Source organism: Callithrix jacchus, chromosome 15, assembly GCF_049354715.1.
Source record: "Callithrix jacchus isolate 240 chromosome 15, calJac240_pri, whole genome shotgun sequence".
NCBI classification, from domain to species: Eukaryota; Metazoa; Chordata; class Mammalia; order Primates; family Cebidae; genus Callithrix; species Callithrix jacchus.
The window spans coordinates 31,770,730-31,787,590 of record NC_133516.1 but is presented as its reverse complement, the minus strand read 5'-3'; the positions used below and the strand labels follow the sequence as shown (position 1 = coordinate 31,787,590).

Sequence of the window (16,861 nt, the reverse complement as noted above, 5' to 3'; positions counted from 1 at the left end):
TCACTCTGGCCTTATCCTGTAGGGCCTGAGAGACCTGGGTTACTTCAGGACCCAAGGTGCATTATAACTAGCCATCTTTAGGATACTGGGCTTGCCTCTAACCAACTCTGGGGTCAAGCAAGAGCAAAATGGTGTGACAGGCCCACCTACCCCAGGCCCAGATCTTGGCCCTGCATATTTTCTGAGCATTCAGAGTGTTAGCCGAGTCTTCAAGCTGGGGGCCCATTTGTACAGGTCAGTGGTACCTGTAGGAAGAGATCCTTGCAGTTGTCTGTGTCTGCTCACTGCCTTTTTCCCCTTTCATGGACAGTGCTTGTCTTAGTTTCCCCAAAGCAGACCTGGAAACAAAGATATACATGCATATAGTTAGAATGGGAGGTGAAGCCAAGAAACACCAGCAGTGGCACGGAGACAAGGAAAGCAGCCAATAAAGGAAGTGTCATCAAGCAAGCTACCACTCTGGGCAATTGGGACCAAATCCTGCTGGGAATTCTGGGAGCCAGCGTAGAACATAGGCCTTACATTATTGCTGCTCCCAAGAGCAAGGGGAGCTGAGGTACTCATTCTCAAATCTCCATTAGTCATGAGTTGAGAGCTCCCTGGCTCTCCCTATTAACTCCCTGGCCTACCTCACATCTGGCCTTCCCAGAAGTCTATGGGTAGACCCTTCCCCATGACGGGGGAAGAGAGCCTTTGCCCCTTTCAGGGGCTGTCAGTTGGATTCAGAGGGCCCGCACAGAAATGGTGGTGGCAAAGCTTGTTACAGCCTGCACAGACCCTGACTTGAAGACCTTGACCTTCCTTGTCCCACTTCACCTTGGACTTGCTCTTCAGTGCCCTCACTTGGAGCCCTGGTGCCACCCTCCTGTGATTGCCGGTAGGTTTCCAGGAGGCTCACACTGCAGACCCCTTCACATTTGCTACTGTTCCTTTCCAAGCTCCTTCCTCCTCCTTTCCAGCAATTAAGCACTTACAAGCCACTTCTCTTTAGATATCTCCCAAGACCCCAAGTCCCTCATCTCCCCTTCCTACCCTCCAGTCAAATTCTTGAAGCCATTTGTCCTCACAAGCTCCATATCCTTGTTACTTGACACCTCAGTGTGCTGCCACTCCTCCCCCAAAATTGTTCTTGAAAAAGTCATCATGGAATACCATATAGCTAAAAGTTTATCTGCCTGTGGTCCTTGATCCTTGTCTTAACTAAATCTTGGTAGCATCTTCAAAGTTTTGTCCCTTGTGACCTCAACTTCCTCCTGCTGCTTGTCCTGCCTCTCAGAATCTTTTCTAGGTTCTGCTTCTTCTCCATCACCAGGAATTGGCTCCTCAAGATTAAACCCTGGCTTTTCTCCCAGGCACACATATTTTCTCTTGGGGCAATCCCTTCCAGGCCATGCCTTCATTCACATCTAGATCTCCATCAGGTCTCTCTGCTCAGATAGAGGCGGGTCCAGGATCCACGGAGAACCACATAAGGCTGGGGAAGGGGGTGGCTCACACCTCTAATACATCTCCTTTAGGAGGCTGAGGAGGGCAGCTCACCTGAGGTTAGGAGTTCAAGACCAGCCTGACTGACATGGTGAAACCTCGGCTCTACTAAAATCACAAAAAATTGGCCAAGCACGATGACTCATGCCTGTAATTCCAGCACTTTGGGAGACCAAGGTTATGGATCATTTGAGGCCAGGAGCTCGAGATCAGCCAGGCCAATGTGGTGAAACCCCACCTCTAGTAAAAATACAAAAATTAGCCAGGCATGGTGGTGAGTGCCTGTAGTCCCAGCTACTCTGGAGGCTGAGGTAGGAGAATCACTTGAACCCAGGAGGTGGAGGTTGCAGTAAGCTGAGATCGCACCACTGCACTCCAGCCTGGGCAACAAATTGAGACTCCATCTCAAAAAAAAAGGCTGGGCGCAGTGGCTCACATCTGTAATCCCAGCACTTTGGGAGGCCAAGGTGGGTGGATCATGAGGTCAGGAGATTGAGACCATCCTGGCCAACATGGTGAAACCCCATCTCTACTAAAAATTTTTTTAAAAATTAGCTGGATGTGGTGGTGCATGCCTGTAGTGCCAGCTACTCAGGAGGCTGAAGCAGGAGAAATGCTTGAACCCAGAAGGCGGAGATTGCAGTGAGCTGAGATTGAACCACTGCACTACAGCCTGAGAGACAGTGCGAGACTCTGTCTCAAAAAATAAAAAGAAGAAGAAAGAAGAAGAAGAAGAAGAGAAGTTGCTAAATGGAAAGCAATGATTGGATCCCAGGATCACCCTGTGTTCTCTTCCATCTCATCCTGTCTAATCCCAGTTATGCCTGTAGGCTCAGCATCCACTAGAGTTCAAGTCAAGTCAGCCTGCACTCTAATGAGTGCCCCCAAAGAATTCCATCTAGGGCATACTTGGCAGCAGGAGGCAAAAAGTTCAGCCCTACCACCCCCGAATGGAGAGAGGTACCCCATGATCCTTAGCCCTAATCTCTATCATTTCCCCAGTTCTCATGTCTAGAAGGGACACAACACAGCCAGAGGATGAATCTACCCTTCCTGGATCTCCATTTGCCCTAACTTCTGAGCTGAACATCACCAGAGAGGGGTCTGGATATGCCCACACTGGTGCCATCCCTGGAGGATGGGCTCTCACTCTCCATGGAAGGGGCTTCTGTTGGCACAATCATGGCTCACTGTAGAGGGGAGATCCCATAAGTGCTGACGCTGGAGCCAAAAGCCTCAGCTTATCATCATATAAATAATGAAGAAGAAAGTAACTAGAAATTAGTAGTTATTAGTTATTCATAGGTAATCTCAATTCTTTTACTAATGCCTCTCAGGTTGGAAGTGTGAACCTGAGGCGACATTGTGAAATGAATGACTCTAAGGCAAGACGCTTTAAGCCCTCTATCACACCCTCACAAGGGCTACTGGAGGGTGCCTTGGCTAAACTGGGGCAAAAGCACCTGCTGTTTAGCCAGCTAGAGAAGGAGACATCCAAAATAGCGAAGACGTCTCCTTCCTTGGAGGAGTTAGGAGAAAACTCCACTTCTCCAAGTTCTTGTGGTAAGCCTGATGCTGTCAGGTAGGTCTGAAGACATCCAGGGGCTTAATTGTCTCTATGTGATGCTGTGCTTCAGTGGTCACGTTCCATGTCAATCTTATGATTGGCTTCTCCACCGATCATAAGATTGACATGGAACACGTTCCTTTTTTCTTGTAAGAATTAATCAGTAAAAGTAACATAACTCTTAATAACTTTGTGACAAGTATGGAAAAAGTGCTGACGCATTATGGCCCTTACCTCATCTCAGCTGCTGAAAATTCCTGACCCCTACCTGCATGACACGTGATATACTTGACCCTATCACTGCCACGCCCCATCTACCCTGCCCCCAGATTTGCAACTCAATAAAAGTCAGAGTGTGCAGACACTCGGGGCCACTGCTGGACTGCTAACCAAAGGGTGGACCCCCGGGCCCAAACTCTCTTTTCTCTATCTCTTTGTCTTGTGTATTTTATTTTTACAATTTCTCATCTCCACACCAGCAGGGAGGGGCTCACAGAACCCTGTAGGGCTGGACCCTACAGCTCACCTGCACACAGGAGACCAACACTGCTGGCTTTGAAGAAGCTGTAAAAGACAACTGGTTGAGGCCGGGCATGGTGGCTCACACCTGTAATCCCAGCACTTTGGGAGGCCGAGTCGGGTGGATCACAAGGTCAAGAGATCGAGACCATCGTGGTCAACATGGTAAAACCCCGTCTCTACTAAAAATACAAAAAAATTAGCTGGGCATGGTGGCATGTGCCTGTATTCCCAGCTACTCAAGAGGCTGAGGCAGGAGAATTGCCTGAAACCAGGAGGCGGAGGTTGCAGTGAGCCGAGATCGCGCCATTGCACTCCAGCCTGGGTAACAAGAGCGAAACTCCGTCTCAAAAAAAAAAAAAAAAACTGGTTAAATTGGTCCTGAGATTGAACAATCAATCTTCAACCATGGACAGGGTCAGAGATGGGACTCACCCACAGTTGGGGGCTGGGATCACCAAGGTGGGGCTTCCTGACTGCACCCCATGAGACCCTGGCCCTTGGGACCCCATTTTTCCTTTCTCTCTATCAGGACAAAAGGCTAGAAGCACTGACCCCAGAGGAACAGGAGATTTTGCAATTCCTGCTGGAAACCTTGGCTACACTTAAAGGCACTGAGAACCTCACCATCAGTGCCAAGGCCCTGGGAAGCTAACGTGAGGCCTATGGCACTGCTGGGTGGAGTAGGCACTTGTCTTTAGGAGTGCCTGGACCGTTCTGTATAAGCATGGGAAATACAGAGCAACCAGAGGATCCTGGGGTCACATGGGCAGGAAGAAGGGCTAGTATCTAGTCCCTAAATGAAGCATCCCACCACCCTCTTGTGATTGCCAATAGGCTTCCACCTGACTCCAACTATCAAATAAGGTACCACTGCAAGGGTCAGGGTCCAAGAGTTCTAACAGTATTTCTGTTTCCTGGCTCAGGCTCTGACACAAGTGCAAATGCCCCCATTAACTCATCTATGAAACCCGGGCTCTCAGGATGGCTCCCAACCTGGACTTGGGAACCTCTGACTAATGGGACCTTTAGTCAGAACTGTGGAGACCATTCTGACCTCTCATCGAAGTCACAGACCCCTAGGGTTGATTTTGACCTGTGTTCTCTAATCTGGTGCTGCTTGTACAGTGGGTCCTATAAGCACCACCCCTGGACTAGCCCAAGGGCACAGGTAAAAAGACTGAGGTCTCAGACTCCTAGGCAAAAGGAAAGGGGTTCTGGGCAGTGTTATGGAGGCAGAACTCCCTGCCATTGAGGGGCTGTGGCTGGGCCAGTGTCTCCTTGCTACACCTGTCCCCACATGCCTGGGCAAGTACACTCAGGGCCACAGTGGTATACTGGAGCTCCCAGACTTGGGCTTGCATGCAGCATTTGTGATCACCTGCACACCAGCTTTTCATGCCATGTGCTATGGGTCTTATTCTTAGGAAGAGAAGAAGGCCTGCTCTCCTTGGAGGAGATACCCTTACTGCAAAACAAAGGAGTTCCCCTAAGACTCCCTGTCAGGAGGCACTCCTCTTTGACCCCCTGGTCAGCTGTCTGGAACTGAACTGGGCCTTGTTAGTAGATAAAGGAAGATCAGAGGGTGGAAGATGGCCTGAACCTTGCCAGGAGTCCCTCCTAGATGTCAATGCACCACCAGGTCCCCTCAGAAAAGGTGTCAGATGACCCCTATAATCCAGTCTTAGCGAGGCTCCATTAAGTTCTAGCCTGGGGCCGCTTCAGAAGGCACCTCTATTCTTCAGACTTCTGCACAGGACCGAACGGGTTTGGAGCCGTCACTGGGGCCGCCACCTCCGGGCAGTCCTCCTTGGTACCCAATCTGCTCCGCCCCCAGACTTTGTGGGGAAATGGGGTATCGGGGTTCAAGGGTCACTAGGGCGGGCTGGGTACCGGAAGCGGAAGCGCAGTGCACTTCCGGCGCGCAGCGGGCGGCCATGTTGGAGCAGCGGAGGCGGCGCAGAGGCGCGTCTTGGGTCCCTGTGGCGGCGCCGGTAGGTTGGAGCCGCGGGCCTAGCCGCGCCGCGGAGTGGCGGCCCGCGAGGCGGCAGGGCGGACAGGCAAGCGGCTGACTCTTCCCGGACCCGCGTCCTCCGCTGGCCTGGCCGAGACGCCCACCCCACCCCCACCCCGCGCCCAGCGACCCCACCCTGGGGCTGCGTGGTCCCGGTCGGGCTAGCACCGTTCACCTTGTACATTTCGCTGCCTCCGTGACCCCCGCCTCGCGGTTTGCGCCCTAAGAACGCAGACTTCCAGCCTGAGGGCCCCGATATGCCCCTGCTCCGGGTCCGCCTGTATGGAGCTTCTCCCACCCCCCTATCTTCCGTCGACTTCCCCTGCCCTCCCCCGGGGGCCCGGCAGCAGCCTCTGGTTCTGAAGCTTCTTGAAGGCCCAGAAAACCCCTCCCAAGAGTCCAGCCTAACCTGGGTGGAAGAGCCCCAGGTCACCCCAAATACTTGGCGTCGGGGTGTGTGAGGGTAGGAAATAGGTGCCTCTCTATTCTACAGTTCACAGCTCTGGGAACTACACCCCCTCAAAAAAAATTAATAAAGAACTAAAGTTATGTGCAAGGATTGTGCTTGGAGAACGGTCTCTGGGGAGGGGAAGTGCCCAAGACACCTGAGGATCCAAGAATGTTTCCAAACAAAGAGCCCCAGGGCATTTCCTCCAGGGTATTCTGAAGACTTCATCTGCTGCATTAGAGCGGTTGGAAGAAACTACACAGACAGGCCTCATAGCTCCAGGGACCTGCCTGATCCTGGCTGATCTTTTAATGCTCTGGTGCTGCCAGGGAGCTGCCTCCTGCTTCTGGGAGCCCTCAGTGTTGGGTTGGGTATTAGATGTTATGATTGATGGCCACAGCTTCTTCAAAGAAGTCTGGGACTAGTTGGGTGTTCTTAGTCACCTCCATCTGTGCTGTACTGAGGTCTGTGACCTTCCAAGTCTTAGGACAGTTCATACCGCTAATGTCCCCTTGAATCACCATCCTACTTGCAGCCTTTGGCTCCTATTGCCCTTAGACCTTGGGTTCTTGGTCTGGCAGCCTGGTCCCCTGTCTTCCTGGTCGCCTAGAGAGATGTCATTAGCACCTGCTACTCATCAGCGTTTTAATTTCTGTTGAAGAAACACTCTTTCCCTGGATTTGGTCTCCATGCCTCTGGAGCTAGAAAATGGGTTTCTGAGTAGCCTGTCTGGAGATTGTGAAAACAGAACTTCTGGTGGGCAGGGAAATTCTCCCACCCCACTCCAGCTCCACACCTGAACAACAGCAGCTGGAGAAACAGATGGGCATGGGTAGTGGGTATAAGTCTGGGCCCTTTGGCTGACATTCAAGGCTCTATGTTGTTCTATCCTTGCCTGTTTTTCCACCTAGACCCCAGATCCCACACCAAGTATGCCTAACTCTTTCTCACGAGCTATTGGATTAGCTATTCTCCTTTTTGCTCCATTTCCATCTGATCCTTTTCCATTAGTCACTCATATCCTAGCTAGGTGTTGCCTCTCCCAGGAATCCTTCCTTGACCCATTGGGAAACTGAGCTGGGTGCCAACATTCACTCCCAAGAATCTTAATGGGTTCCTTGAGGACAGGGATATTGCCTGTATATTGCCAGAGCTGAGTAATTCTAGGTTTCTAGCCTCAGAAAATACATAGTTTAATTAAAATATACCAGTCTCAAATCTTTTCAGGGACCCAGCAGCAGGTTGATGGCTCTGAGGTGTTTCTGAGCATCTATCTTGAAGAAGCTTGACCCTGACCCACTCCTCCCACCCCAGCAAGGTAGAGGGTCAGGCGACTAGGGTTTTACACCAGGAAGGGTCTCACTCTGGCCAGATTCCTCAATTTCGTGGAGATTGGGGCACTGATTGACCTGTCTACGTGTTCTGGCTCCCTGTCTTAGTGCCATTCTTATTGACTCTTTTCCTCTTGTCTTGGAGGTGCCAAGTGCTGGTTTGCGGATACCCAGGCGGATCTGCAGTGCCTAATGCCATGAGTGTGGTGGTTCAGCATGTGGAGGAAAAAGCTGTGCACTCCTGGTCACGCATCTCCACGGCAGGGAAGAAGGCCCTGGAAGAGGCGCTGCTTGTCTTTAATCCCATGAGCCAGGATCTCAGTGCCACAGAGGCTCAGCTTGTGGCTTTCCTGCAGGGCCTGCGAGATGATGGCTTCCAACCTACCATTCTGCGCAGTGGTGATGTCTATGGCTATAGTTCATGCACAGCTAATCCCCCAAGCCAGACGAAACTGCAAGCTCGTGCTCCCAACCCAACTGGCACATCACCTCCAGCCAGTGCTCCCCGAACTGCCATGCGGTTGCCCGCCAGTCGTGCCACACTGCTTCCCATGCCGCTATCTGGCAGGCTGGCCAAAGCATCCACACCAGCCCTTGCCAAGCATGCTACCACCAACCTGCTGCTGAGCTCTCTGAAGCAATCAAGTGCCAGCCATGCCCAGGGTGCAGCAGTGGGCTTCCCTACCCACCTTTATCCAGGTGTCTACCCTGCCATGCGGCTCTCTGTTGTCCTTGAGGCCCTGGTTCCACTCAAGACTCCTATGCCCTGCTTGGGTGCCAAGCACAAGGCACAGTCACTGCAACTCTCAATTGCAGACTCTCCTCTGAAACTGCGGAAAAGTTCAGGGAAGGATCCAGGGAACCCCCGGCCCAAAGCTCCCAGAAAAAACATAAGCAAGGGTCCTAAGTGTCTGATTCGCAAAGGTCCTGGGGCTGGGCCCCAGAGCAAAACCAGCAGAGCCACTGGGTCCCTCAGTGTCCGGCGAATGAAAGGGGGCTCTGCCCTGGGCACCAAAACAGCCCAGGCCAAGGCAGCTCGAACACTGGCCAAAGTTGCTTGTGCCCAAGCCACGGTGGCACGAACACAGGCCAAAGCTGCCAAGGCCCAGGCCAGGGCCAAGGCAGCACTGGTCAAGGCCAAGGCCAAAGCCAAGGCAGCACGAGCCAGGGCCAAGGCCAAAGCCATGGCAGCACGGGCCAAGGCTAAAGCCAAGGCAGCACAGGCCAAGGTGGCTCAGACCCAGCCCAGGGGCAGGGGCAGGGGCAGACCAAAGGGGTCTGCTCAGGCCAGAACTACAAGGAAGGGCCAGAAAAGCCGCCCTGAGACTGTTGGACAGAAGAGAAAAAGGACTGAGGAGGCAAAAGATCTTCTTCCCAAGAAGAGAACACAGCTTGGTCCCCGATCTCCTAAAGCATGGCTAGGGCCTGGAACAGCAAAGCTGCTAAAGTTCCGTGCCATAAAAGTAGATAGGCGGTCCTCAGATGATGAGGTGCGGCAGCGGGCTCAGCAGATTCTCCGTGTGAACCTGTCTCCTGTAATACGGCTCCAGCCGTTGCTACCATATTCAGCACTCTGATTCCTTCACAAAACAATGTTTGGGGAAACTGGGCCCAGCTGTCTATATGACCAGTGGCACAGTGTGCTATGCCCATGGACTCCACAATCTTGAGGACTCCGGGTACCTCTCCAGGGCCCTGGTGACCACCAGCCTCCTTTTAGAAACTGGAGGATGTGGGTGGGGCGGGGCGGGGTGGGGTGGGTTGGTGGGAGGGGTGTTTTCATGGCGCGATGCACTGTGACTTGTTATTCAAGTTGTATGTCCACTGTTCCATCTATCACGTTTTATACCTTTCCACCTTCCAGTCTCCCTGCCCACCCTCCATGGTCTTTTTTGTGTGTGTGGCTGCCGGCGGGCCAGTTTGAAGATATAGGGAAAGTGGTCCCAGAAATAGGCAGCTCCTGGGCCCCTCTGGAGAGAGGAGGGGAGATTGGCTTCTGTGTTTGTGTGAGAGGTATCCCCTGAAGGCAGGAGCAGAGCCACTGTGGAGTAAGACACTTCCCTTTGGAGGCTGCTGTGGTTGGTGATCCAGTCAGAACCCACACAGTAGGCAGTTCCATGAGCAACCTTGCAGCTGGTGGGTTTTTAGGCACTGAAATAGAACCTTTATGGTACTTCTCCCTAGGGGCCAGGCAGATAGCCTGGCTAAAATCTTGGAGCTTGGCCTGGGCTTTTCTGGTATGGGACCAGGCCTAAAAGAGTTGAGGTGCCTCTCCCCCTCTGCTCTCCTGGGAGAGAGTAACTGTCCTCAATGTCGATTGGTGGCAAGGTACTGGAGGTTGAGTCAGGACCACAGAGCCTTCCCTCGACCAAAGAATTTTCTACTTGGTTGGGTGAGGTTTTTCTGACTGCCTCATTAGCAGTGCTTTCTGCCTGGATTTGAAGTGCTCATTCTACTCCAAGGTCCAGCCTCAGCATGCCCTCCAACATGGGTTAAAATACATTGTCACCCTTCCTGCTTTAGAGGGGGGACTGGGCCCTGGGACCTGAAGGAGGTAACTTGCCCATCTAAAGTCCATCACTGGCTGCCCAGGCTGAACGGCAGTGGCTGGGGTGGGCAGGGAGGGCACACATTCCCCTTCCTGGGGTAGGGACTTCATTTGAGTGAGAGAGGTTTTCTGTGTCTGGATTTGTGTGGGCCCCACAAGCTGCTGGCTGCCCTGGGCAGTGGACCTGTTGAGAAGCTGTGTGCTTCTTGGTGCCCTCCTGCCCTTTCTGCATCTTGTGGCTCTATTGACATGCTTCTCCTGGGTGTGTCCTTGGTTTCCCAAGCTCTGGGACCTTGCTCCCAGCTATGCTGTCGCCCCACGACCCTGCATGCTACTTGCCTCTGACAACTCCATTCCTGATGTAAATATGGGAAATGACCTGAGAACCACACTCGGCTCCTCAGGGGAGCCCAGCGTGGGGCTCACTAAGCGTCTTCCCTCTCAGGCCTGATTCCAGCTCCTAGCACCCAGGACTGCCAGCTGGGTTGGGCCCCCCACTTCCAGTTCTGCTGCTGCTGCCACCAGTGGGTGAGGGGTCATCTATTTCCAGGACAGCCAGGGGAAGGAGAAATCAGGGTTCATGACCAAGCACAGTGGCTCATGCCTGTAATCCCAGCACTTTGGGAGGCTGAAGCAGGTGGGTCAATTGAGGTCAGAAGTTTGAGACCAGCCTGTCCAACATGGTGAAATGCTGTCTACTAAAATACAAAAATTAGCAGGGCATGGTGGCACATGCCTATGGTCCCAGCTACTTGGGAGGCTGACGCTGGGAGATCACTTGAACCTGTGAGGTGGAGTTTGCAGTGAGCTGAGATGGTGCGGCTTTTTTTTGAGACTCTGTCTCAAAATTCAAAAAAAGAAAAAAGAGGCCAGGCGTGGTGGCTCGCGCCTATAATCCCAGCACTTTGGGAGGCCGAGGCGGGTGGATCATGAGGTCAAGAGATCGAGACCATCCTGGTCAACAAGGTGAAACCCTGTCTCTACTAAAAATACAAAAATTAGCTGGGCATGGTGGTGTGCGCCTGTAGTCCCAGCTACTCGGGAGGCTGAGGCAGGAGAATTGCTTGAACCCAGAAGATGGAGGTTGCGGTGAGCCGAGATCGTGCCATTGCACTCCAGCCTGGGTAACAACAGCGAAACTCCCATCTCGAAAGAAAAAAGAAATCAAGGTTCCTTATGGGTTGGGGTGAGAGGGTGTGGGTATTCCTAGGATCTCTAGTCAGATCCTGCCCGTCCTAGTCCAGGCTCCTAGAACAATTTCCCAGGGAATGCCACATACACTTTCCTCACCTGGCTGCATCAGCAACCTGGTTGTTGGCTGGGGCCAGAGCCAGAGCCTTCAAACTTCATCCAGTAGGCTCTGAGCACTGCTTTATTGACCTGCAGGTGAGGGATCTGGAGACTGGTTTCTTTAGGTGACTTGGGCTGGTTCAGTCCTGTTGGGAGTCTAGGTCATTGCTGGGAGCTGGAGGGAGAGGCCTGTACTGTGAAATTTTAAGAGTAGAGGTCTGACCTCTCTAGTCAGTTTCCTCGAGTCAGAGCCCAGGACTCAGAAGTGCTTCTGTGACTCTTGTGGCCAGGGAGGCCGTGACATTAATAAAATGTGACCTCCCAGAGTGGCTGTGGTGGCAACAAGGCCTGGTAGACAGAGTAGTGAGGATGCAGTGTGCCCATGTGTAGGGGCTGGGGCCAGGGCCTGGTCACTGACTAGACCTGTGGCTGCAGGTGTTGAAAATGTCACCATCCAGCTAGACCTAGAGGGTGCCTTCTACTTCACCCACCTCAAGACTTTCCAGGTGACCCAATGTCCCAGTCTAAAGGCTTGCTTAGCAAGTGCTGACCCTATGCTTCCCTACTTGATGGCCACTAGTGATGCTTGCCCCTGGTGACTCAAGGGCCCTCTTGTCCCCAGGCATTCCCCCCAGCAGCTGTGCTCCTTGAGCACTCAGTGGACCATGCCTTTGTTGGCACAGGTATAGATACTTTGCCGACAACTGCCCAAGACTCTTTCTTGGGATTGCTCCTGCCCCTAGCCATCAAGTCAGTGACCTCATCTGTGACTGGCATTACTCAGACATTGAGCCTGCCACTGACAGCAAGGTCAGACCCAGGGAAAGGGAGGTTGGACCGTGGAGTGAAATAAAAGGCTCAAACCTGCTTCTTTCTTCCAGGTAATTTTCAAAGTTTTGGGCCCAGCCATTCCAGTGGAGGACCCAAACAACTCTGAGATTCAGGGTAATCATCCCCAGAGGCAATCCTGTATGTACCCTTTGTGTGTCAGGACAGAGCTTGCAGATACCGGGGAAAGAGGCCCGGCCTCAAGTGGTTACTGGTGGGGCAGGGCAAGTCGGCAAGCCAGCTCAGTCTCCCAAGGCCATTCCTCAGCCCTGCCCCATCATGGTGTTTTTGTGGCCTCCCGTTTATGCCCCATCACTGTGCTGCATACTTGTACCCAGTGTATTGGTACTGGCATGGGGAACAGTCTCCATCTGTCCCCTGTCTCTGTCCCCATCATTGAATCCCTTTGTAAGGCTCCATCATGGTTCCTCATTTACTCATACCTGTTCCCCATCTCCACTCCTATCACTGCCCCTCATAACTCTTCCCTTTGTGGGCCCCCATCACTCCCCTATCATGGACTTCCTGTCATTGCCCCTCCAAATCCATTCATGACCCTGGCCTCTGCCCTTTGTCCCTGCAGCTGCCTCTAGGTGGCACCAAGGTATCTCTGGATATAACACCTTCTTTGTAAAGAAGTCTTTTATTGAAGGATAAGAGAGCCAAATAACCTAGGAGAGCCCAGAATCAGGCCAGGAGAGTACCAGCACAGGACAAATGCCAAACTAGCTTTTTCTCTACACCCACTGGGCACTCCCTGCCCCCCTAACTGCCATTATTGCCAGCTGCCCACATTGAGCCCTCATGGTAGGTCTGCAAGCTGCTGTTGTTTTCACCTTTGACCAGAAAAGAGGGGAGTCCTGCAGAGGAAAGATACAGGAGGTAGTCTCAGCTTAGTAACCAACCTAAGGTGTGGAGCAGGGAGAGGAGCCATGGACCCATTCCTTTATCCATGTGTTCATTTAACAATCACCCATTGAGCTGCACCCTCTGTCAGGCATCTTCTGGGCAGTGTTTGATGGGAAGCAGACAGAAAAGTTATCTACCTTCTTGGAGCGGACATAAAGTCAGAAAGACACATCTGTTGCCATGCATTATTTAATGATAGGGGATACATTCTGAGAAATGTGTCATTATGTAATTTCATGGTTGTGCAGACATCTAGAGTGTACTTACATGGTACATAGCCTAGTATACTTCTAGACTATCTGGTATAGCCTATGGCTCCTAGGCTAAAACCTCTACAGCATGTGACTGTACTGAAAACTGTAGGCAGTTGTAACACAATGAGAAGTGTGTATCTAAACATAGAAAAGGTACAGTAAAAATATGGTATAAGACGGGCACGGTGGCTCAAGCCTGTAATCCCAGCACTTTGGGAGGCCAAGGAGGGTGGATCCTGAGGTCAAGAGATCGAGACCATCCTGGTCAACATGGTGAAACCCCATCTCTACTAAAAATACAAAAAATTAGCTGGGCATGGTGGTGCGTGCCTGTAATTTCAGTTACTCAGGATGCTGAGGCAGGAGAATTGCCTGAACCCAGGAGGCGGAGGTTGTGGTGAGCGGAGATTGCACTCCAGCCTGGGTAACAAGAGTGAAACTCATCTCAAAAAAAAAAAAAATGTGGTATAAAAGATGAGAAATGGTATACCTGTATAGGGCACTTAACCATGAATGGAGCTTGCAGGACTGGAGGTTGTTCTGGGTGAGTTAGTGAGGAGTGGTGAGTGAATGTGAAGACCCAAGACATTACTGTACACTGCTGTAGATTATAAACACTGTATACTTGGGCTACACTAAATTTATAAAAACAAATTTTTTCCTTCTTCAATAGTAAACACTGAATTTTTTTACTTTACAGACTTTTAACTTTTTACAGCTTTTATAACACTTAGCTTAAGACACATGTACAGCTGTGCAAAAATATTTCCTTTATATCCATATTTGATAAGCTTTTCTCTATTAAATTTTTTTTACCTTTTAACTTTGTTGTTAAAAACGAAGACACAAACATACATATTAGCCTAGGCTATATAGGATCAGGATCATCAGTATCACTGTCTTCCACCTCCAGATCTTGATCCACTGAAAAAGATCTTTAGGGGCAATAACATGCTTAGAGCTGTCATCTGTTATAACAATGCCACCTTCTAGATACCTTCTGAAGGACCTGCCTGAGACTGTTTTCCAATTAATTTTTTTTTTTTTTTTTAGACAGGATCTCACTTTGTTGCTCAGGCTGGGGTGCAGTGGCACCATCTCCGCCCACTGCAACCTCTGCCTCTCAGGCTCAAGTGATCCTCCCACTACAGCTTCCCGAGTACCTGGGACCACAGGCCTGTGCTACCATGCCCGGCTAATTTTTTAATTTTTTTGTCTAGACAGGGTTTCATCATGTTTCCCAGGCTGGTCTTGAACTCTTGAGCTGAAGCTATCTGCCCACCTGTTCTCCCAAAGTTCTAGGATTACAAGCATGTGCTACAGTGCCCTACCATGTTTTACAATTACCTTTATTTAAAAAGTAGAAGGCCAGGCGAGGTGGTTCACACCTGTAATCCCAGCACTTTGGTAGGCTGAGGCAGGTGGATTATGAGGTCAGGAGTTTGAGACCAGTCTGACCAACATGGTGAAATTCTGTCTCTGCTAAAAATACAAAAATTAACTGGGCATGGTGGCACATGCCTATAATCCCAGCTACTCGGGAGGCTGAAGCAGGAGAATTGCTTGAACCAGGACCCAGGAGGTGGAGACTGCAGTGAGCCGAGATCATGCCACTGCACTCCAGCCTGGGCTACAGTGGGAGACTCTGTCTCAAAATAAATTAAATTTATATTTAAAAAGTAGAAGGAAAGTTGGGCATGGTGGTACATTCTTGTAGTCTCAGCTACTCAAGAGGCTGAGATGGGAGGATTGCTTGAGTCCAGGAATCCCAGTCCAAACTGGGCAACATAGAATTTGCCTCTAAAAAGAAAAAGAAGTTGGCTGGGTGCTCACGCCTATAATCCCACTATAATCCCAGCACTTTGGGAGGCCAAGGCGGGTGGATCACTAGGTCAGGAGTTCAAGACTAACCTAACCAACATGGTGAAACCCTGTCTCTACTAAAAAAACAAAAATTAGCTAGGCATGGTAGCACATGCCTGTTATCCCAGGTACACAGGAAGCTGAGGCAGGAGAATCACTTGAACCCAGGAGGGAGAGGTTTTAAATAAAAAAAGAAAAACTCAAGACCAGCCTGACCAACACAGTGAAACCCCATCTTTAAAAATATATATATAAACTAGAAGACACTTGCTCTAAAATAATGATGGAAAGTATGGCATAGTAAATACATAAAGAAGTAATAGTCATTTATTACGAAGTATTATGTACTATACATAATTTTTTTTTTTTGATACAGGGTCTTGCTCTGTCCCAGGCTGGAGTGCAGTAGCACAATCTCGGCTCACTGCAACCTCTGCCTCCCAGGTTCAAGCAATTCTCCTGCCTCAACCTCCAGAGTAGCTGGGATTACAGGCATCTGCCATCATGCCTGGCTCATTTTTTGTATTTTTTCAGTAGAGATGGGGTTTTGCCATGTTGATCAAGCTAGTCTCCAACTCCTGATCTCAGGTGATCCATCCCCCTTGGATTTGGACTCCCAAAGTGCTGGGATTTACAGGTGTGAGCCACTATGCTTGGCCTACTGTACATAATTGTATGTGCTGTACTTTTATATGACTAGCAGTGCAGTAGGTTTGTTTACACAGCATCACCACAAACGTGAGTAAATGTATTGTGCTACAGCATTATAACAGCCACCGCCAGGTGCAGTGGGTCACGCCTGTAATCCCAGCACTTTGGGAGACCGAGGTGGGTGGATCACAAGGTCAAGAGATCGAGACCATCCTGGTCAACATGGTGAAACCCTGTCTCTACTAAAAATACAAAAAATTAGCTGGGCATGGTGGCGCATGCCTGTAATCCCAGGTACTCGGGAGGCTGAGGCAGGAGAATTACCTGAATCCAGGAGGCGGAGGTTGCAGTGAGCTGAGATCGTGCCATTGCACTCCAGCCTGGGTAACAAGAGCAAAACTCCATCTCAAAAAAAAAAAAAAAAAAAAAAAAAAAATTGTAACAGCCACCATGTCACTAGGCAATATGAAATTTTCCTCCCCATTATAATCTAATGGGTGCATGATTGTAATACTATGTGGTTTAGCTGAATGATAATAGATTTCTAGTTTGGACTGTGGGCTGGTAAGTGGAATCCTTTACTGCATTAGGGAAGCAGGTTTCAGATACCCGATGATACAAGAGTGGGGTATCCAGGAAGTAGTGGGATGTGCAGGTCTCAGTTCAGGAGTAACATCAGGATTGGAGAAAGGGGGTCCTCACCACAGAAGTGGAAATTATCAACATGGGGAAGGCTGTGGTCATCCTAAGACAACATTCCCCCAGGAGCAGAGATGGCAGAGCCCTATAGCATGAGTGCTGGAGGAGTAGATACAAGGATGTGGAGAAGGGAGAGACTTCCTCCATTTTTTTCCCTCCTCCCCAGCCATAGAAAATGAGGACCAAGGCACCTGAGGTCTGACCATCTGTGTCTCCAGAGTACCTGCATGTGACTAACCTCTGTGTAAACTTCTCCAAACTGCACACACTGGGTGACAGGCCTCTGAGAGGCCTCAAGAGACACCCCTTTCCACCACTATGCCCTCTGTGAGCTCACAGCCAGAGGCAGTTGCCTGTGCCATGGGCACACCTCTGAGTGCAGATATGTACCTGGGACCCCAGCCAATGTGGTGAGGACAATGGGAAGGTCATTCTGTGACTGGTGGGGTGGGCAA

General features: G+C 50.7%; 1 protein-coding gene across 1 annotated transcript; it reads left to right on the top strand.

The window, feature by feature from the left end:
* The first annotated feature begins 5,500 nt into the window (after nt 1–5,500).
* CCDC71 (coiled-coil domain containing 71) lies at nt 5,501–9,230 on the top strand. Its single transcript, XM_002758334.5, has 2 exons — nt 5,501–5,565; nt 7,510–9,230. The coding sequence occupies exon 2, from the start codon at nt 7,562–7,564 to the stop codon at nt 8,939–8,941; it is 1,380 nt and encodes a 459-aa protein (XP_002758380.1). The 5' UTR covers nt 5,501–5,565; nt 7,510–7,561; the 3' UTR covers nt 8,942–9,230.
* Nucleotides 9,231–16,861: the final 7,631 nt, after the last annotated feature.